The 23,651-nt window shown below is 42.9% G+C and overlaps 1 protein-coding gene across 9 annotated transcripts in view; it reads right to left on the bottom strand.

Moving 5' to 3' along the window:
• LOC137357193 (phosphatidylethanolamine-binding protein 4) overlaps positions 1-23,651 on the bottom strand; it is a 485,084-nt gene that overhangs the window by 107,429 nt on the left and 354,004 nt on the right. For 2 of the 9 annotated variants that reach the window (XM_068023338.1, XM_068023339.1), the window contains one exon: positions 21,287-22,431. The exons of the other annotated variants lie outside the window; for them this stretch is intronic. In XM_068023338.1, coding sequence (XP_067879439.1) covers positions 22,415-22,431 — 17 coding nt within the window. In that variant the 3' untranslated portion in view covers positions 21,287-22,414. Of the gene's footprint in view, positions 1-21,286; positions 22,432-23,651 lie in introns of those variants that run through there. 9 annotated transcript variants of the gene reach the window in all.

Here is a 23,651-nt window from a genome sequence, read left to right as displayed (position 1 = left end):
CTATGTGTGGAGCCACGGGAAATGGGCGAGGTCTTAAATGAATACTTCTTGTCTGTATTTACTGTGGAGAAGGTCATGGAAGCTAGTGAGTTCAAGGGAGGGAACACCAATATCCTGGAGCATATCAACATTACAAAGGAGGAGGTGTTGGAGGTTTTGAAGTGCATTAAGGTGGATAAATCCCCAGGGCCTGACCAGGTGTATCCTAGGATGCTATGGGAAGCAAGGGAGGAGATTGCTGGGGCCCTGGCAGAGATTTTTGTACCATCGTTAGCCACGGGTGAGGTACCGGAAGACTGGAGGATAGCTAACTTTGTGCCTTTATTTAAGAAGGGCAGCAGGGATAAGCCAGGGAACTACAGGCCGGTGAGCCTTACATCAGTGGTGGGAAAGTTGTTGGAAGGGATTCTGAGAGACAGGATTTATATGCATTTGGAAAGGCATGGTCTGATTAATGACAGTCAGCATGGCTTTGTGCGTGGGAAATCATGTCTCATGAATTTGATTGAGTTTCTCGAGGAGGTGACCAAAAGGATTGACGAGGGCAGGGCTTTGTCTACATGGACATTAGCAAGTCCTTTGACAAGGTCCCGCATGGTAGGCTGGTCCAGAAGGTGCGAACACATGGGATCCAGGGTGAGTTAGCAAATTGGATACAAACTTGGCTTGGTGATAGGTGGTAGTGGAGGGTTATTTTTCAGATTGGAGGCCGGTGACCAGTGGTGTGCCGCATGGATCGGTGCTGGGCCCTCTCTTGTTTGTCATATATATTAATGACTTGGATGTGCATGTAGGGGGCATGATTAGTAATTTTGCAGATGACACCAAAATTGTTGGTAAAGTGGACAGTGAAGAAGGTTGTCTCAGGTTAGAACAGGATACAGATCAACTGGGAAAATGGGCAAGGGAGTGGCAAATAGAATTTAACGCAGACAAGTGTGAAGTGATGCATTTTGGGAAGTTAAACCAGTGCAGGACATATACAGTGAATAGCAGGGCCCTGGGGAGTGTTGTTGAGCAGAGAGACCTTGGGGTGTAAGTACATAATACCCTGAAAGTGGCAACACAAGTAGACAGGGTGGTGAAGAAGGCGTATGGCATGCTTGCCTTCACCGGCCGAGACACTGAGTACAAGAGTTGGGACGTCATATTACAGTTGTACATAACGTTGGTTGGGCCGTCTTTGGAGTACTGTGTGCAGTTCTGGTTGCCGCACTACAGGAAAGATGTGATTAAGCTGGAGAGGGTGCAGAAAAGATTCACAAGGATGTTGCCTGGTTTGGAGGTCTCGAGTCTCAAGAGAGATTGGATAGGCTGGGTCTGTTTTCCCTGGAGCGAAGGAGGCTGAGAGGGGACATGATACAGGTATATAAAATTATGAGAGGCATAGATAGGGTAGATAGCCACAGTCTGTTTTCCATGGTAAGGGGTGACTAAAACTCGGGGGCATAGATTTAAGGTGAGAGGGAGGAGGTTTAAAGGGGATCAAAGGGGTATATTTTTCACACAAAGAATAGTGGGTATCTGGAATGAGCTGCCTGAGGAGGTGGTGGAGGCAGGAACAGTAGCAACATTTTAGAGGCATCTGGACAGGTACTTGAATGAGCAAGGCATAGAGGGATATGGAATTAATGCAGGCAGGTGGGATTAGTATCGATAGGCATTATGGTCGGCATGGACGCGGTGTGCCGAAGGGCCTGTTTCTATGCTGTACGACTCTATGACTCTAACGCAGTTTTCAAATTGCGCATGCACCTGCTCCTGTCCCCACCAGCATTTGAAAATTCTGCCCCACATATTTTCACAGGCTTGCATAGTCATGTATTCTGGGGAAATCAGAGCTTCCAGCTTTCTGAGTATAAATGCATTGTCATGGACAGGAATCAGTTCTCCCAAGGAGAGAGTGAATTGAGTTCTAGGTTGCTCAAGTGCTTATCAGAGTTGAGATATTTCAGTCCTATAGTTTGATTAAAAGATGAACCTTTAGCACTTCAATTATTTATTTGCGGCCTTGTAATGTATCCAGTGATGGCGTCAGATACTCAGAAGTTGGGCATTGCAGTTGCTCAGCTGTACTAAAGATTTCTAAATCCTTTTTTGCACAATGCCATAGGATCTTCAATGTCCACCTGAACAGGCAGAAAGACTTTTGTATAATATCTCATTGGAATGATGCCACCTCTGCCAATGCATCATTGACTCAGTATTGTATCTGGATTCAGTCCAGGTTCTCATGGTAAGTATCTCCATGTACCAACCTTTTCTGCTCTTGCTACACAGTTTTACAGTACTAATTGCTAGGTTTCTGGTGTACTTCATTTGTCTTACTACAGTTGTCATTTGCTGCTGATGTACAGCTTGCTTAAAAAGGGATAGTATGGATCAATGATATTTTGTATTTGGCACCAGTACAAGTTTGTCAGCAGTTAACAGGAAATAGGCCGGTCGAAAGATCCGCTGAGGCAAAGAAATTGTTGCATGCTATGTTGAACAATCGCTGCTCATCCATGTCCCAGCATTTTGTGAGTATGCTGCACCATCATAATACCCCAGAAAGCAGCTTGCTCTTGAGAGAAACTGCCGTGGGGGGAGGGGGAGGTGGGGAGGTAGTGGGAGAGACTTTCACAAAGTGATGTACTAGTTTTACATGGCCTCACTCCTGAAGCTTTGCTTTGCCAAAATGTGTGCGTTTTTTCCTTATTTATTGAAACTCTGGCTGAGTTGCATTATAAGGCTCTATGTTGTCAGTATTTCCTTTCTGCTTCTGCTTCACCAGGTATGTCACTCTTCAAAAGCTGGCCTCAAAAGCTCTCTCCCCAGAACCTTCTACATTTCCAAAACTTCTTCAAAACTTTTCTCTTCGACCTTTCCTTCCTCCCAACTTTTCTGTTTTATCTTTCCTCTACCTATAAATTGCTTTGAGACATCTCTCCATACATGAGGAACACTAGAGAAATGTAAGTTGCTGTTGTTAATTTTTATTCTCAACAATGCTGACAGTATAGAATAGAAATAGGGCATTTATTGTCATGGAAACCAGTGAGAATACTATCTACCTGCATGAAACTAATTACCCTGTTTAAATTACAGCCTACCTTTTTTGTAACCTATTTACGTACTGCAGTGGTTCCAATTTGGCTTATGTTTGTTGAATTTTTGCGACTTCTTAGCACTGAATCATTGACAACAACAGCTGGAGATGTACCCAGCTCCAGGCTGGAATATTGCAAGAACTTGAACATCACTACGCCTCTATCATCAAGCCTTCTTGGCATTTGGTACAGATAGTAGGAGACAGACTTTGCGATGTCATGCTTTATCTTAATGCGTCATTAGACATTTGGTTCAATCATTGAGCAAAGCTGGTTGGAAACTAGAGACAAAGGAAGTTTTGCTTTTTATTCAACATCAGTTGTGGATGTTGATTACTTTTGTGTTTGTTCCCCATTTGTCCCACCTGCTGTCTTGATCCATTTGTGTTGCACACTTCTTTGGTGAAAAAGCAGGCAGGGAATATGCTTCCAGGGCTCAGCCAATGCCGTCAAATTTGACAAGAGTTGTCAGGGCTGTTTGCCCTGTGACTTTTTTTTCCTTCCTCTGGCCTCCTCCATTTGATATCTTTTCCCTGATGGATAATATCAAGAATTCAGAGTGTAGAATGACAAAATAACCCAGGTTCTAGAAAGCACTGTTGTTCACACAAAAGGTATTGAAAATCTGGAACTCTCTCCCCCAAAACCTGTTGAGGCCTGGGGTCATATAAAAATATTAAAATCGAGATCGATAGATTTTTGTTAGGCAAGGGTATTGAGGATGACAGAGATAAAATACGGGGGAACCATGATCTAATTAAATGGGAGAACAGGCTCAAAGAATTCCTATGCTCCTCAACACTTACAAAACAAGTTGGAGGTGGTGTTAGGATTGTGCAACCCTTGCAATTGCTTGCAGCCCTGACCCAGTCAATTCACTTTCTTTTTACCTCTATTTGTTCTTTTCTTTCAGCTAATCCAATTGTCTCTATTTTTTAAAGTCGGCAAACAAACAGGTGACAAAGCTCTGACAACTGATTTGACAGCAGATTAACTCTGTCGTATTTGGTACCAATGTCTAGTGAAATGAAGGGCCTCCAAACTGAATCTCTGCATGGGGCCCTCCACAAGGCAAAATGTGTCCCCTGCACCAAGTTCACAAAGAAATTTGATAATATTGCCTGTTGTAATTGGACAAACAGGGATTTTACTGAAGAAATATGCCATCGCCTGAGAAGGAGTCATGTAAATCATGTTTCTATGGAAACAAGTTGTTTGAGAACAGGTCTGTTCACGCATTAAAGAGCTTGGCATAGTATCTCAACGTACCTTCAAATTAGGCAATAATGAACAAGAAGTTGTCGATTTTAACCCACTTGGGATCACTGCAGCATGAGACAAAACCAATTGTTGGGATATAAACATTTTTAAAATGTCTAACAGTGAAACTTCATTATAATGCTCTCCAATATATCACTGCCTCCATTCTGACCCAATATTTCCAATGACTTTCATTTTATAGAATATGGAATTTGTTTAAAAAAATTATGCGAATTTATTATCTTTTTCTTACAGGCCATAATTAGAAACAAAAAGTAGAGAGGGATACTGTAAATCTTAAATAATAACTGGTAATACTGGAAAAACACAGCATGTCTATCAGCATCTGAAAGAGAAAGACAGATTGAGGTGAGAGGTTTCATGAAAGGCAACATTGGAGACAGGCTGGAAAGGACTTCCCCTGCAGATGGGCAAGAGGAACAGAGAGAGATCTGAAGACTAGAACAAATAAAAATGGTAGTATTTTTAACAAAGATGAAAGCACATGATAAAGTTATAAACGGCACGCAGAGAGCAATGTAAACTGACTCATCGCTGCTGTTCTTGTTTGTTCGGGTACCCAGCAACACTTAGTTCAACTCCCACTGACCTTTGTACATCCTTTCAAATCTGGTTTATAATTTTCTTACTTGACATCTTTCAGGTTAGATGCACCACCCACTAGTCTGAAAATATTGCCAATGAGAAATTTAAAACCACGAATAACATTTAACTCAGTGTACAAGATAAAATTGAACAAATGTTAATGCAAACTCCTCTTCCGCCATACTGAGGACATTTTTTCTGATGAACGAATCTGATTTTTCAGTACCTCTGGCAGTAACAGCACCATTTTCAGAGCTTGAATATCACATTGCAAGATGATACTAATGTTGATCTAATTTCACAAATTAAAATATTTTTATTACAGTACATTGGCATCATCATTTATTTTCATTGACGAGTATTCCCTTTATATCTACCAGTCTAAAAGAACAATCACCAGACATAACATAAAGTTTTAAACTGATGTTCCTCAAAGATCTGATGTGTCAGATACAAAGAACCCCATTACATAGAATTTACAGCACAGAAACAGATCATTCAGTCCAACTGATCCATGCTGGTGTTTATTGTCCACACAGCCTCCTTCCACTCTACTTCATCTTCCCATGTCAACATATCATTCTATTCCTTTCTCCTTCATGTAATTATCTAGCTGCCCCTTAAATGCACCTGTGCGATTCGCCTCAACTACTTTATGTGATCGCGAGTTCCCATTCTCACCACTTTCTAGGTTACAAAGTTCCTGATGAATCCCTTAAGAAATTTATTGATGACTATCTTCCATTTACTAGCCCTAATTCTGGACTCCCTCACAATTGGAAACATCTCGTTATCTATCCTATCAAAACCATTCATAAATGTCAGAGCTCTGTTAAGTCATCCCTCAGCCTTCTCTTTGCTAGAGAAAAGTACCCTAGCCTGTTCAGTCTTTACGAAGAAAAAGTACTCAGCAAGGACAGCTGAGATATGGGTTTGTACACACATTCCAATCTTGGCTGGACTGGCTGGAGGAGTGAGAACATCATTTCATCAAGTGGGAGAGCTAAAAAATGTGCTCTCTAACAACATCCGGTGGATGGTTGAAGATTTGTGTGGGCAGAGGTTTGGCTCCAGAGCACCTGACCACAATTAAAGAGAAGAACTAAAACTGAGAGAAAATAATTTTTAAAAAGGTGACTCAATAGAAGAAACTCTGCTGAAATCTTGCAATTTACTGGAGAATACCGTAGTGTTTATTGACATAACTTGTCAATATTACCAATGCAATATGCACCTTCACACTGAAAGCACAGTGTCACTTTGTATGGACATTCCTCTCGATAAGCTCACACTAAGACTGTCTTCAAAGACTATTTCTAAAATTCTTGACAGGCTATTTATTACGTTGATTAAATCAACTGGCATTCAATCAGTGTTCATTGCTTACAGTTACTGGGTCGTCTCTTCATGAAGCAGAGCAAATTCATCACACGATGAGGCCATAGCTCACCTATTCCAATAAGGGTAATCTCTGTCTGACAAATATAATAACAGTAACACATAATCCTAGTGATAGCAATGAAATGTCCTTAACCAGCTGTTCTTGCAGAGGTGAATTATATTATCTTCAATTATCCGCCTTAACAATTGTAGCCTTCAATTCTAGTAACTAGATAAGAGATGCAGTGTCCATCATTTATAAAGCCATAGTTACTCTGGATCCGGGCTTGTTTGTGGCCCTAATTCAGGCGTACACCACTGAATTTCCAAGGGAGGAGATTCAGCAATATAATTGTAATGATCAAGGTGATCTTGCCTTCAGCTCTCAGAATATGAAGTGGCCACCTTTGACAGATGATTCCCGACAGAGGGAAGTTTCAATCTCACCAGGGTCAACTGGTGAAGGCACTGACAGGCAGCATGATACTTCTCCACAGGGAGAGGTTGAAAATTGTCACAATAAGCCTTTTGCTTGTTCACCTGTGGCTGCGTCCACGAAACAGTCAATCAGTATTCAAATTGAGGCATGGGTGTACTTGGAGAGGAGGATTTAAAAAAATTATGGTCAGAAAGTTTACCTTTGAAAATATTCACTTCAATAAAAAAGTTTTAAAAAACGATAACAATAAATTGCGTGAACTCCCTTCCAAACACCGCTCACAAACAAAAACAAATTTTATGTATTGTCTTATTGGAGCAGTCACACCACGGCTTTAGCTATTTCATCTCTTGCCTCCCTCAGGGTTCTAGAGTGGATCCCAACTGACACAGCTGTTTCTTTATTCAAAACAAGTATGTATGCCCTCCATATACAGTATGGGGTCAACTTTGCAAATCTGTGCTTCAATTTCAGAGTTTTTCCTTGCTGGGAGTGCAAATTAGGAACTTGGACACACGGCTCTGACAATTTACCATCCATTAATTCCTGAATTCCTAAAATTACGTATACATTGTAAGCATTCTTGACCCAAAATAACTGTCTACATTTGTGGAAAAACTCATTTTACACCTGTCATTTCCTGATTCTCTGTCATATATCAGGCTAATTCATCTTTTAAATGATCTGGTTTTTGTCTGGGCTTCTTCCAAGACCCTCTTCTTTTGGAAAGGGCTTGATGCCAGTTTCCTAACAAACACAAACCTGAATCTGATGCTGTCTGTCATAATGAGGTAACATAGCCCAGATCTAACAATTAATCCACATAGGTTCCCCAGTACATTGCCTGCCGTTCTGGAAGACAGAAAATATTCACAATGCAACATCACTGACCAGATGTATTTACAAAAAAGACTCACAGAAGCAGAAATACAGACAAATTACAACAAATCTCATAATTTTCAGTTATCAAAGTGACTCTTCGAAAGATTCCAGTGTTGCCCAGTGCTTTGAGACATATTTTTAAATGCTGGATATGTGAAAATGATAGACAGGGAAAGACCTACTGGTCTTTTTAGCCTGTTGTATGAAGCTGCTTACCCCATTACCTCAGTCCAGATTCATTTAGCTGCACAAAGATGAGGACTGAAAGCTGGGACATTTATCCACCTGATCTCCTCTTATGTCAAACCACCTTCCTTTTTCCCCAAAGAAGTCAAGCAAATAAAATGTTAGCAGCCTTCACATCTTAGGAAACAACATGGTCATGTTTTCTAACAGTCGAATTTCATTCCTAGAACTTTTTCACATCTCCACTATCCTATTTTAACACATTACAGTAAAGAAATATTAAATATAAGCCTTCTTCATTATTCCAGGATAAATCCAACGCATAGAGTTCAGTTGAATATTTCTTGCTCTTGATCATTTTAATCCCGATGAAGGATGCTTAACAATCCAGCCAGGCATATGGATCAAAAATCCACAGACTAACCGGATCACAGAATAAAGAACATTTTCCAAATGACATCCCTGGGACACAGGCTGAGAATCTCATTGGAACTGCTGTAACTTTGTCAGAGTGCAGCAGAAAGCATGGTAAACATGGTCTCCACTGCACTTCCAAATAAGTTACAGTGCAAACCAAACAGCAGTTCTGAAAATATTCCCATCCATGGTTGATTTTTTAACACAGACTTTGTTTCAGCTGTCTAAAACTATATCAGGCAAGAGAAATCCTAATTTTGTGACTGATTTATATGGTTGCTAACTGTCCGATTAATACAAACAGAGCTCTCTTTTTGTCCATTTTGTTTCTCTCATTGCTGATATAAAAAATAGTCTAACAGGAACCACCTCAATGTATTTCTGTGCTTCATCCTGTTCTGAAGCATGGTTTCTCAACATTGCACATGATCTTTCAAGCAAGTGGAGAATCCAAGACAGAGGAGGATACCAAGCTGTACAAGAACATAAATACTCGAGATACTTAAAATAGCCACTGGTCATGTGAAAAACGTAGATCACTGGGCACTCTATATGTTTTCCATGAATGTTGGAGCCTTTGACATTGTTACAGGGAGGAAGGAAATTAACCAATTTTTGATGATGACAATAAGAAATGGTCAGGGAGACAACATACATATTGAAAAGACAGCAGTAAGTTAGGAAAATAACTAATTGGTGGAAATTAATGAACTGTAACTGAGAAATCTCAACTGTTAAGTTGGTACTTTTTTAAACTGGACTTTTTATTTTAACCTGATTGATTGCTGTAGTTGCAATGGTTCTCATTTTTCAATCTCTTCCACCAACAAAAACACTCAGGCAGGTTTGAGCAAAATGCCTCAGTTCTTGGATATCATGAAATCTGGTTTCAATTTGGGTAGCAGTCTTCTGACTCTTGCACTGTGAAATAAATATCACATGCATAAGTTTTTCAACAGGTTGCAGAGAAGCTAATGTTTAAGTGAATTAAGTTTGCCATTTTCATATTTGAAGAAGAGTCAACAACAGGAAGCGTCTGAAACCCAAACATTGAAAAGATATATGTGTTTTTCTTTCTGCTTTCTTGAAAACGTTTGGGAAAATAACAATGGAGGACATGACTGGGGCAAGTGTCAAACTAAGGGTTAGTATCAGACAGTCTGAAGGGGGCTGAAATACAAAGGAGTGCAAGATATGCGACCATTGTATAAAGCTCTGGTTGGACACCATCTGAAGTACTGCATTGAGTTCTGGGCACTGGACCTCAGGAATGATTCATTGGCCTTGGAGGAGGTGCAGACCAGATTCACAAGAATCCTGCGAGGGCTGAAGGGTTAAATTATGAGGACAGATTACCGATTCAATTTTATTCCCTTCGGTGTTGAAGATTATGGGATGATCTAATTGATATCTTGAAGATGATCAAAGGATTTGATAAAGAGACTATTACCTCAGGTCAGGGGTAGTGGGGGTTGTTGGGGGTTGCGGGGAGCAGGTGCGGGGCGCTGGGTGGGGGAGCGGGGGTGTCCAGAACAAGGATTTCTGGAACAACCTTAAAATTGGAGTTGGGGTGATGTCAAAAAACCCTTATTCACATAAATAGTGGAAATTAGGAACTCTCTCTACAAGAAGGCAGTACATGCTGAAGCTTGTGAAACTGTCAAAACACAGATCAATAGATTTTTGTAAGGGTTAGGTTCATGGACCAAAGATGGCACAGTGGCGCAGTGGTTAGCACCGCAGCCTCACAGCTCCAGTGACCCGGGTTCAATTCTGGGTACTGCCTGTGTGGAGTTTGCAAGTTCTCCCTGTGTCTGCGTGGGTTTTCTCCGGGTGCTCCGGTTTCCTCCCACAAGCCAAAAGACTTGCAGGTTGATAGGTAAATTGGCCATTAGCAATTGCCCCTAGTTTAGGTAGGTGGTAGGGAAATATAGGGGCAGGTGGGGATGTCGTAGGAATATGGGATTAGTGTAGGATTAGTATAAATGGGTGGTTGATGGTCGGCACAGACTCGGTGGGCCGAAGGGCCTGTTTCAGTGCTGTATCTCTAAACTAAACTAAAAAAATGGGTAAATGGAATATTTACACATCAACCCTAATCTAATTGAATGGTGGAACAGGCTCGAGGGGTTGAATGGCCTAATTATATTCCTATATCAATTTAAGATATTGTCCCAATGTGCATTGAGCCTTTGTTGCAAATTTCAGTGCCAGTATTAACATTCAGAAACAGAACCATGAGGATCTCAGCACTCCTCACAGCTGCCAGCCACAGAAGACCTAACAAATAACATACGACATCCAAGCAGATCTTTACCTGTCAGGAGATATGGCATGGCATGTCTCCGCAAGCTGTATTTGAAGCTACAGAAATGCAAGGATATTCTCCAAGGAAGGATTTATGAAACAATCTTTTGTAAAATGATTTTGTGGAGAGACACTGGAAGCACCTCTTCCCCTTCTCCTTTAATTAACCCAGAATATTTCAACAAACTTCTCTTGCTAATTCACCTTTCTCATACAGTCAGTTCAATGAATCCTTCAAACCAGTCCTCACCATTCATGTCACCAACACTGAATATTGAGAAAATATTAACAAAGAACACAAGAAAATGCAAAAACACCAAAGTCAATTTTTTTTTCAGTAAATGGCTTAATTGTAAAAGAGTGGTGACAGAGCGATAACCTCTGAGGTTGGAGGATGCATTCATAATTGACTTAATCAAAATCTAAATAAGAAATGATAAAAACTTTTATCAAGGAATTGTGTGCCTTCTCATGAATTTTTAAATCTAATTACCAAGAGAAAGGCTGTATTCATAACTCAGATCAAAGAAGCAAGGGCGGCACAGTGGCGCAGTGGTTAGCACTGCAGCCTCACAGCTCCAGTGACCCGGGCTCAATTCTGGGGACTGCCTGTGTGGAGTTTGCAAGTTCTCCCTGTGTTTGCGTGGGTTTCCTCCGGGTTCTCCGGTTTCCTCCCATATGCCAAAGACTTGCAGGTTGATAGGTAAATTGGCCATTAGCAATTGCCCCTAGTGTAGGTAGGCGGTAGGGAAATATAGGGACAGGTGGGGATGTGGTGGGAATATGGGATTAGTGTAGGATTAGTATAAATGGGTGGTTGATGGTCGGCACAGACTCAGTGGGCCGAAGGGCCTGTTTCAGTGCTGTATCTCTAAACTAAAACTAAAAAAAGTTCTAAATGAGTTATAGTCAGCCCCATAAATGCAAACAAAAACAGGATTTTACAAGAAAGCACTAAGCAGTATTCATACCATTGTGTTTTTAAAAATGTATCATTACGCATTATGTCATTTCCCTACGGCACAAACTTAATAACTGCTGATTGATATCAGAACCATTATGATGATAGTTACACATTTTGGGGGGCTGGACAGCTGTTATAATGGAATTAATATTTTCCTTGTAAAACTAATTACCATTGGAGCAAATAAGTCACATGCTACAAGTCTATTTTTCAGGAACTCTCCTTTTTCTTTACTCATTAACGGGATGAGGGCATTGTTGGCAGCCAGCATTTACTGCTTCTCCCTAATTGCCCAAGAAAAAGTGGTGGTGAGCTGACTTCTTGAATTGCTGCAGTCTGTGTGGTGAAGGAACTCCCATTGTGCTGGTCGGTGAGGAATTCTAGGATTTGAACTGCAACAACGAACGGTGATACAGTCAGAACAGTGTTTGGAGGGAATTTGGAGGTGGTGGTGTTCTATGCACCCTTGTCTTTCCAGGTGGTAAAGGTTTTGCATTTGGGAGGTGCGACTGAAGAATCCTTGGCAAGTTGCTGCAGTGCATCTTTTAGATGGTACAGACTGCTGCTATGCAACGTCAGTGGGAGAGGGAGAGGATGTTTAAGGTGGTGGATGGGCTGTTGATCAAGTGGGCTGCTTTGTCCTGGATGACATTGAGCTTCTTGAGTCTTGTTGGAATTGTACTCATCCAGTCAAGCCTAAAGTATTCCATCATACCCCTGATTTGTTCCTTGTGGTGTTGAAAAGTTGTTGAAGAATCAGGAGGTCAGTCATTCACTGCAGAATACCCGGCACCTGACCTGCTCATGCAGCCATAGGAAGGAACATAGGAACAGGAGTAGGCCATTTAGCCCATCGAGCCTGCCCCGCCATTCAATACGATCATGGCTGATCATCCACTTCAATGCCTTTTTCCCACACTATCCTCATATCCCCTTATGTCATTGGTATTTGGAAATCTGTCAATCTCTGCTTTAAACATACTCAATGACTGAGCTTCCACACTGTCTGGGGTAGAGAATTCCAAAGATTCACAACCCTCTTAGTAAAGAAACTTCTCCTCATCGCTGTCCTAAGTGGCTTCCCCCTTCTTTTGAAATTGTGTCCCCTGGTTCTAGACTCCCCAACCAGGGGAAACTTCTTAGCTGCATCTGCCCTATCTATCCCTTAAGTATTTGGTAGGTTTCAATGAGATCACCTCTCATTCTTCGAAACTCTAGAGAATACAGGCCCAGTTTCCCCACTCTCTCTTCATAGTCCCATTGAATTCACAGTCCCGCCATCCAGGAAGCAAGTCTGGTGAACCTTGGTTGCACTCTCTCTCTGGCAATCCTATCCTTCCGAAGGGGACCAAAACTGCACACAGTACTCCAAGTACGGTCCAATCAAGGTTCGAAACAATTGAAGCAAGACTTCACCGCTCCTGTACTCAAAGCCTCTTGCGATACCATTAGCCATCTTAATTGCTTGGTGCACCTGCACGTTAGCTTTCAGTGATTTATTGACAAGGACACCCAGGTCCCTTTGTACATCTACACTTTCTAATTTCTTACCATATAAGAAATACTCTGCACATCTATTCCTCCTACCAAAGTGGATAACCTCACATTTTTCCACATTATATTCCACCTGCCATGTTCTTGCCCACTCACAGGGCTGGATTTTATGTTGGGCGGACGAGAATTCATTGGTGAACCCGCTTTTGCCTAGCCTGGGGATCCGTCCTGTATTTTACAGGTCCCCAGGCTTTAACTGTTCTGAGGCGGAACTTCCACCCACTTGAGGGAGGAAGTCCCGCATCATTGAGCTGCCCCGACCAATCATTGGGCCAGCAGCTCTTAGTCCCAGCAGCGCCACCGGAGCGGTGGCCACTGCTGGGTGCTGGGACTGCAGCCCAGCCGAGGACATGGAGCCAGGACTGCAGTTAAGTTTGGGTTGCCTCGCCAGGGGTAATCAGTTGGGCCTCGGCGAGGCAAGGGTGTTCGTTTGGGGGGAAGGGGGGAGTCTTGGGTCCTGGGGGTGGTTGGGGAAGCAGGTGTGGCCCTCAATCAGGCCCGATTGTCAGTCCCCCCCACTCCGGGACACTGAGAGGCCACCAACTTTCACTGGATGGCCTTTACCGGCTCCAGGACACCCGCTTTACATGGGTAAAATCCCCGTGGAGACGGGTGAAGGACTTTAACTGGCCATTAATTGGCAACTTAAGGGCCTTGATTGGCCTGGGGCGGGCAGCCCGTTTTCCAACCCCTCCCCCCATAAAGTGGGGCAGAGGCGAGGTCGGGAAGGCCTCCCGGAGCCTCACGCTCCATTTTATCCCACCACCCACCCCAGCCACCATCCCGCTTGCTGGGGTGGCGTTAAATTCCTTTGAAGCTGCTTGACACCTTCCTCACAACACACATTCCCACCTAGTTCTGTTTAGTTTAGAGATACAGCACTGAAACAGGCCCTTCGGCCCACCGAGTCTGTACCGACCATCAACCACCCATTTATACTAATCCTACACTAATCCCATATTCCTACCACATCCCCACCTGTCCCTATATATTTCCCTACCACCTACCTATACTGGGGGCAATTTATAATGGCCAATTAACCTATCAGCCTGCAAGTCTTTGGCATGTGGGAGGAAACCGGAGCACCCGGAGAAAACCCACGCAGACACAGGGAGAACTTGCAAACTCCGCACAGGCAGTTCCGAGAATCGAACCCGGGTCCCTGGAGCTGTGAGGCTGCGGTGCTAACTACTGCGCCACTGTGCCGCCCATGAACTTAGAAATATTATATTTGGTCCCCACATCCAAATCATTGATATATATTGTGAACAGCTGGGGCCCAAGTACTGATCCTTGCAGTAGCCCACTGGTCACAGCCTGCCAATGCAAGAATGACCCGTTTATTCCTACTCTCTGCTTTCTGCCTGTTAACCAATCCTTAATCCATGCCAGTATATTACCTCCTATCCCATGTGCTTTAATTTTGCTAACCAACCTCCTGAGGGGGACTTTATCAAAAGCCTTCTGAAAATCCAAGTATACTATGTCCACCAACACCCCTTTATCAATTCTGTTAGTAGCATCCTCAAAAAGCTCCAATAGGTTCGTCAAACATGATTTCCCATTCATAAATCCATGTTGACTATGTCCAATCAGATCATTATTAACCAAGTGTCCATTTATCACATCCTTTAGAATTGATTCCCGCATTTTCCCAACAACTGATGTAAGGCTAACAGGTATGTAATTCCCTATTTTCTCTCTTGCTCCCTTCTTAAATAGTGGGGACATTTGTGACCTTCCAATCTGCAGGAACCGCTCCAGAATCTATCGAATTTTGGAAGATGATCATCAATGTATCCACGATAGAACATAGAACAGTACAGCACAGTACAGGCCCTTCGGCCCACGATGTTGTGCCGAACCTTTAACCTACTCTTGGATCAAACTACCTACATACCCTTCATACTACTATCATCCATGTACCTATCCAAGAGTCGCTTAAATGTCCCTAATGTATCTGCTTCTACTACCACCGCTGGCAGTGCATTCCAAGCACCCACCACTCTCTGTGTAAAGAACCTACCTCTGACATCTCTCCGAAACCTTCCTCCAATCACCTTAAAATTATGCCCCCTGGTGATAGCCCTTTCCGCCCTGGGAAAAAGTCTCTGGCTATCCACTCTATCTATGCCTCTCATCATCTTGTACACCTCTATCAAGTCACCTCTTATCCTTCTTCGCTCCAATGAGAAAAGCCCTAGCTCCCTCAACCTTTCTTTGTAAGACATGCCCTCCAGTCCAGGCAGCATCCTGGTAAATCTCCTCTGCAACCTCTCTAAAGCTTCCACATCCTTCCTATAATGAGGCGACCAGAACTGAACACAATATTCCAAGTGTGGTCTAACCAGGGCTTTATAGAGCTGCAGCATAACATCGCAGCTCTTAAACTCAATCCCCCTGTTAATGAAAGCCAACACACGATACGCTTTCTTAACAACCCTATCAACTTGGGTGGCAACTTTGAGCGATCTATGGACATGGACCCCAAGATCCCTCTGTTCCTCCACACTACCAAGAATCCTGTCTTTAAGCCTGTATTCTGCATTAAAATTCGACCTTCCAAAATGAATCACTTCACACTTTTCCAGGTTGAACTCCATCTGCCACTTCTCAGCCCAGCTCTGCATCCTGTCAATATCCCGTTGCAACCTACAACAGCCGTCCACGCTATCCACAACTCCAGCTACTTTCGTGTCATCGGCAAACTTGCTAACCCAGCCTTCCACTTCCTCATCCAAGTCATTTATAAAAATCACAAAGAGCAGAGGTCCCAGAACAGATCCCTGCGGAACACCATTGGTCACCGAGCTCCAGGCTGAATACTTTCCATCTACTACCACCCTCTGTCTTCTATGGGCCAGCCAATTCTGTATCCAGACAGCCAACTTTCCCTGTATCCCATGCCTCCTTACTTTCTGAATGAGCCTACCATGGGGAACCTTATCAAACGCCTTGCTAAAATCCATATACACCACATCCACTGCTCTTCCTTCATCAATGTGTTTTGTCACATCTTCAAAGAATTCAATAAGGCTTGTGAGGCATGACCTGCCCCTCACAAAGCCATGCTGACTGTCTCTAATCAAACCATGCTTTTCCAAATAATCATAAATCCTGTCTCTCAGAATCCTCTCCAATAATTTGCCCACTACCGACGTAAGACTGACTGGTCTATAATTCCCAGGGTTAGCCCTATTCCCTTTCTTGAACAAGGGAATAACATTTGCCACCCTCCAATCATCTGGTACTACTCCAGTGGACAGTGAGGACGCAAAGATCATCGCCAAAGGCGCGGCAATCTCTTCCCTCGCTTCCCGTAATATCCTTGGGTATATCTCGTCTGGCCCCGGGGACATATCTGTCCTCATGTCTTTCAAAATTTCCAGCACATCCTCCCTCTTAACATCAACCTGTTCGAGCATATCAGCCTGTTTCACACTGTCCTCACAAACGAACAGGTCCCTCTCACTAGTGAACACTGAAGCAAAGTATTCATTTAGGACCTCCCCTACCTCCTCCGACTCCAGGCACAAGTTTCCTCCACTATCCCTGATCGGCCCTACCCTCACTCTGGCCATCCTCTTGTTCCTCACATAAGTGTAGAACGCCTTGGGATTTTCCTTAATCCTACCCGCCAAGACTTTTTCATGTCCCCTTCTAGCTCTCCTAAGTCCATTCTTCAGTTCCTTCCTGGCTACCTTGTAACCCTCTAGAGCCCTGTCTGATCCTTGCTTCCTCAACCTTAAGTAAGCTTCCTTCTTCCTCTTGACTAGCTGTTCCACATCTCTTGTCATCCAAGGTTCCTTCACCCTACCATCCCTTCCTTGCCTCATCGGGACGAAGCTATCCAGCAGTCGCAGCAAGTGCTCCCTAAACAACCTCCACATTTCTGTCGTGCATTTCCCTGAGAACATCTGTTCCCAATTTATGCTCCCCAGTTCCTGCCTAATAGCATTGTAATTTCCCCTCCCTCAATTAAATATTTTCCCATCCCGTCTGCTCCTGTCCCTCTCCATGACTATAGTAAAGGTCAGGGAGTTGTGATCACTATCACCGAAATGCTCTCCCACCGAGAGATCTGCCACCTGGCCTGGTTCGTTGCCAAGCACCAAATCCAACATAGCCTCCCCTCTAGTCGGCCTATCTACATATTGAGTCAGGAAACCTTCCTGGACACACCTGACAAAAACTGTTCCATCCAAACTATTTGCACAAAGGAAGTTCCAAGCAATATTAGGGAAGTTGAAGTCACCCATGACAACAACACTGTTACTTCTGCACCTTTCCAAAATCTGCCTCCCAAACTGTTCCTCCATGTCTCTGTTGCTATTGGGGGGTCGATAGAAAACTCCCAATAAAGTGACTGCTCCTTTCCTGTTTCTGACTTCCACCCATAATGACTCAGTAGACAAACCCTCCTCGATGACCTCCCTTTCTGCAGCTGTGATACTATCCCTGATTAGCAATGCCACTCCCCCACCTCTTTTGCCTCCCTCCCTATTCCTTTTGAAACATCTAAACCGCGGAACATGCAACATCCATTCCTGCCCCTGTGATATCCATAACTACTTCTTTCAACACTCTGGGATGTAGAATATCAGGTCCAGGGGACTTATCAACCTTCAGCCCCATTAATTTCTCCAATACAACATTCTTACTAACACTAATTTCGTTCAATTCCTCATTACCCCTAATCCCTTTGATCTCTAATTCTGGGAGATTTCTTGTATCTTCCTCAGTGAATACAGATACAAAGTAATCATTTGACTTCTCTGCCATTTCTCTATTCCCCATTATAAATTCTCCCAACTCTGCCTGTAATGGACCCACATTTGTCTTAGCCAAATGTTTTCTTTTTATGTACATGCAGAAGCTTTTACAGTCTGTTTTTATATTTTTTGCTAGTTTGCATTCATATTCGATTCTCCCTTTTTTATCAGTTTCTTGGTCCTCCTTTGCGGTATTCTAAAATCCTCCCAATCCTCAGGTTTACTACTATTTCTGGCATCTTTATAGGCCTTTTCTTTTAATCTTATACAATCCTTAACTTCCTTTGTATCCACGGTTGACTGCCTTCACTTTTGGGGTTTTTATGCCTTGAAGGAATGTGTAGTTGCTGTAAACAATGTAATATTTCTTAAAAGACTATCCATTGCCTATGTACTGTCAGACCTTTTCATGTATTTTCCCAGTACACCTCAGCCAATTTGCCCCTCATACCTTCATAATTTCCTTTGCTCAAATTTAACACCCTGGCTTCAGATTGAGCTACCTCACTTTCAACCATACTGTAAAATTCTATCATATTATGGTCACTCATCCCGAAAGGTTCTTTTTTACAACAAGGTTATTAATTAGCCCTTTCTCATTACATAAAACTAGATCTAAAATAGCCTGTTCTCTCGTCGGTTCCTCAACATACTGCTCAAGAAAACCATCCCTAACACACTCCAGAAACTGGAACTCCACAGCATTAGTGCTCATTAGGTTTACACAGTCTATATGCAGATTGAAGTCACCCATGATGACTGTATTACCCAAGCCACATGCTTCTCTAATCTCCTGATTAATACCATGCCACACACTACCACTACTGTATGGTGGCCTATAAACAACTCCTACCAATGTTTGCTGCCCCTTGCTGTTTCTTCGCTCCAACCAAACAGATTCCACATTTTGTTCTTCCGATCTGAGATCCACCCAATCTATTGTACTGATCCCATCCCTTATTATCAGTGCAGCACCATCTCCTTTTTCTTTTTGATTGTCCTTTCTAAATGTTGAATATCCTTGATTGTTCAGTTCCCAGTCTTGGTCACCCTGTAGCCACGTTTCTGTTATGGTAATTAGATCATACCCAATTCCCTCTATTTGGGCCTTTAAATCATCTACCTATTTGCGAATGCTGCATGCATTCAGGCAGAGCGCCCTTAACTTTGTCTTCTTGACATTATTCTGCATTCTACGCCTAGTTGATGCTTGCCTTTGTGTCACCTACCTTCTAATGTCACTTGCTACTTTGTTACCTCCTGTTACCAGCTTTACTTCCCATCTCCCTTACAAGCTAGTTTAAACCCTCCCCAACAGCACTAGCAAATCTCCCTGCGAGGATATTAGTTCAGGTCCTGTTGAGGTGTAGTCCGTCCATCTTGTACAGGTCCCACTTGCCCCAGAACCAGTCCCAATGCCTCAGAATTCTGATACCCTCCCTCCAACACCAATTCTCCAGCCACGTGTTAAATCGATCAATCCTCCTATTCTTCTGATCATGAGCTCATTCGCCAAGCTATTTATGTGGCTGGATCAATTAAGTTTCTGGTCAATAGTAACACGCAGGCGACTGGTCGTGGGGGATTTGATGATGGTAATACTGCTGAATATCAAGGGAAGGTGTTCAGACTCCCTGTTGCCTGGCACTTGGATGGAAAGTTTACCAGACTAATACCTGGAATGGGTGGATTGTCTTATGAGGAAAGGTTGGGCAGGCTAGGCTTGTATCCGCTGGAGTTTCGAAGAGTAAGAGGCGATTTGATTGAACCATTTCAGATCCTGAGGGGTCTTGAAAGGATGTGGAAAGGATGTTTCTTCTTGTTTGAGAATCTCGAACTAGAGGTCACGGTTTAAAATTAAGGGGTTGCCCATTTAAGACAGAGATTTCTCTCAGAGGGTTGTGAGTCTTTGCAATTCTCTTCCTTAAAAGGCAGTGGAAGCAGAGTCTTTGAATATTTTTAAGGCAGAGGTCGATAGATTTTTGATAAACAAGGGGGTAGGCGGGAATGTGGAGTTGAGGTTAGAATCAGATCAGCCATGATCTTGTTGAATGGCGGAGCAGGCTCGAGGGGCTTAATGGCCTACTCTTGCTCCTAATTCATATGTTCGTATGTGTGTTGTGAATGTTACTTGTCACTCAGGCCAAAACTGAATGCTGTTGTGGCCCACTTGTGGGACACAAGCATGGATGGCTTCATTATCTGAGGAGTTGTGAATGAAACTCTACATTGTGCAATTATGAGCGAACATCCCCACCTTTGGCCTGATGATGGAGGGGGCATCATTGGTGAAGCAGTTAAAGCTGGTTGGGCAGAGGACATTGTCCTGAGAAACTCCTGCAGCAATGTCCTAAGGATGAGATGACTGACATCCAACAACCTCAAGCATCTTCATTCGTGCTAGGCATGACTCCTAACAGTGGAGACTCCTAATATCTCTCTCACCCCACCTCTGGAATTCAGCTGTTCCGTCCATGTTTGGACCAAGGCTGTAATGAGGTCTGGAGCTGAGTGCCCCTGGCAGAACCCAAACTGAGCACTGGTGAGCAGTTGTTTGGTGTGTTGATGCCACTTGATAGCATTTTCGATGACTCCTTCCATCACTTTACTGATGATTGAAAGTTGGCTGATGGCGGTAATCAGTTGGATTGGATTTGTCCTGCTTATTGTGGACAGGAGATACCTGGGCAATTTTTCACATTGTTGGGAAAATGCCAGTTTTGTAGCTGCACTGTAATAGCCTGGTTCGAGATGTAGCGAGTTCTGAACGACATCTTCAGCAGTACAGCTGGGATGTTGTTGGAGTCTATAGCCTGAGCTGTGTATAGTTTGCTCAGCCATTTCTTGATATTGCATGGAGTCTCCATTGTCTCATTTCAATTGTGCTTTTTAATTTTTTATTTGTTATTATTTTATATTTTTGGGAAGTTTTTCCTGCATTTCCTTTATTTTCATGTTCATGTGGTCTTGACCCCTCACCAAATGATCAGTGCTATCTCCACCTGCTCCCTGTGTGCCATCACTGAGGAAGCAGCAATCTCCTCCAATTCTTCCTCTTCTATTTGGCATTTTCAACTCAATAAGGATCAAATTGGGAAGGAAGAAGAATTAGAAAACTAATAAGTTTCCCAATTCTGGGACACAAAGTGTTGATGTTTTAACACTGAGCACCACAACACTATCCTCTGGAGCACATTTATAAGTTTATGGTATTATGGACAGATGGTAAGCGGTGTGGGTGGCTTCCACTTTTCACCTCTTAACTGATCACAGATCGTTTTTTTGTTAAAAATGTGTGTCAGTCCCTGACTGTTTTTTAGAGTCAAATATACAGACAAAAAATAGGTTTTCTTGGAGCTTTAAGAAAAGGAAGGTTAAACTTTTATTTGAACAGCAAAACCCAAACTGTTCGCAACCTTCACCCACTCATGCATGCACACAAACAGATAGATAGATAGAAGGGAAAGGATAAGACGCAATTAAAGTCCCAAGTGATGTAAGAGTTCGTGGTTCGCAGAAATATGTTGAATCTTGTCAGGAGGAAAGTCTTTTCAAAGGTGCAGTCCTGGATGTTTGCAGTGGTGAACTTGTTGAGGTGTTGTAAATTTTTCAGGTTAAAACTTTAGTCAGGAAGAAATGGTCACCTTTTCAGTTTTCGGCTGCAACAAGTCGACGGAAAGTATCAGCGGCAGGGTGTCTTCTTTTGCTGGACCTAACTCGCAGCCTTTGGCTAGAATAGGTTTTCTGTGGTCTTTTCTTGATTTTCCCTCTTACTCCAGAGGGCTACATTCTTGAGGTAAAAATCCATCACATTTTGATTTGTCAAGTGACACATGGCCCGCTCTCCTGGTGTGACCATGCAATGATCCAGAATATGGAAACTATGGCTATCTGATGGCATCTGGATGGGGACCATTCTATTACAATGGTGCGACTTCACATCTATTCATTTTGGTTTGGGTTGTGGAGTCAGTTTGTCTTACAGAACCTTTATTAATCCCATTCATGTAGGTAGGAGTCATTAACATGAAATGGACTCCTTTCAATTTCAATGGGTTCTCCCCAGAGGTAATTCAGACGCAGTTAATGAGTTTCGTCTTCGCAGACAGACTTGTTTATTGCCAGTACAGGAGGGGTCACCTGATCTCTACTCCATTTTATTCTGTGGTTCAGTTCAACAGTTCACTTTTTATTTCATAATTTCTCCAGTTCACTATTTATTTCATCACGGCTCCTTCTGAGCATGACAATGGCCTAGATACCAGCCCGATGCAGGGTGAATACTCTGACCACAAATGTTGACGTTCATAGATCCTTGGATACTGGGTCTCAGACTGCATAGGAACGAAGACAGTGCTGCAGGAGACATGGGCAAAGATTGGATGTTGCTACTACTGCAGTGGCCTGCAGGTAAATAATGGACTTAGGGAGGGATCGCTGGCTTGAGAGTTGGGGGTCGTTGCTAAACTAAGTAGGTTGTGTAGTTATGCCCACACCTAAAGTGGGCTTGCAAAATCAGGGCTTCAACCTCGGTATACTGCGGTTTTGTTCCTTTCTAATTCTTCTGCAGTCCTATGTGCGAGAGAAAACATGTCAAGTGCAAGAGAAGTGGAGATCTTCCACCCTTTTCACAAAATAAACAAAATTAGAACCGTCAATTATCTAATGACACATATGCACAGATGTGAAGGAGATCCTTTACAGTAAAATGACCGAACAGTCACACTTTAAAAATATGCAAGCTTAATATTTGTCAAATCTTTTTTGCAGCATCAACCTATTCCAATGGAGGTCACAGCTGAATGGGGGAAAAGAATTGGTTCCTGTTTTATTGTGTAGGTAATCCTGAGCGATATTCTAACCTGTCTGTGGCAACCTGGTAGTTCTTCTTCCTTTTAAATATATTTTCCTCATGTCAGTTGTGAGTAAAAGCTGAGTAATTATCGTGCCCTCCAAGACAGTTTCAATGCCACAAATTAAAAGCTCTTCCTATCCTGCAGTGTTAATATGGTTATGTTCAATGCAAAGCAAATTCCTCTGGCCAAAAATGATTCCATATGTTAAAGAAATAGATAATGCCGTTTATTTGTTCAATGAAGACTAAGGTATACGTTCCATCAGAAAACTTGCTTTTCATTGCCCTCATGTGCACTGTTTCCTGGACAAAGAAGCATGCAATAATGTGCTCCCAGACTTATTCCTTCTTTATGGGGAGGCTGATTCAGCAATGGTGAGCAATTGGCGTGAATTATCCTGTCACGTGGCAGTGAAATCATTTTTCACTGTAATGCAATTATACATCTTGTCTGTAGTTAGTTGAGACAGAGGTCTAAGTACAGTGCACAGTATGCAAGAGGTTTTGCTTTAGGTAAACAGGAAATTATAGGCCGGTGAGCCTTACAACAGTGGTAGGGAAATTATTAGAGAGGATTCTTCGGGACAGGACTTACTCCCATTTGGAAACAAACAAACTTATTAGCGAGAGGCAGCACGGTTTTGTGAAGGGGAGGTCGTGTCTCACTAATTTGATTGAGTTTTTTGAGGAAGTGACAAAGATGATTGATGAAGGAAGGGCAGTGGATGTTATCTATATGGACTTCAGTAAAGCCTTTGACAAGGTCCCTCATGGCAGACTGGTACAAAAGGTGAAGTCACACGGGATCAGAGGTGAGCTGGCAAGATGGATACAGAACTGGCTCTGTCATAGAAGACAGAGGGTAGCAGTGGAAGGGTGCTTTTTTGAATGGAGGGATGTGACTAGTGGTGTTCCGCAGGGATCAGTGCTGGGACCT

This window comes from Heterodontus francisci, chromosome 47 (assembly GCF_036365525.1).
Source record: "Heterodontus francisci isolate sHetFra1 chromosome 47, sHetFra1.hap1, whole genome shotgun sequence".
Lineage (NCBI taxonomy): Eukaryota > Metazoa > Chordata > Chondrichthyes > Heterodontiformes > Heterodontidae > Heterodontus > Heterodontus francisci.
Note: the sequence above shows the minus strand (reverse complement) of the source record. Positions and strands in the feature narration are given on the sequence as shown.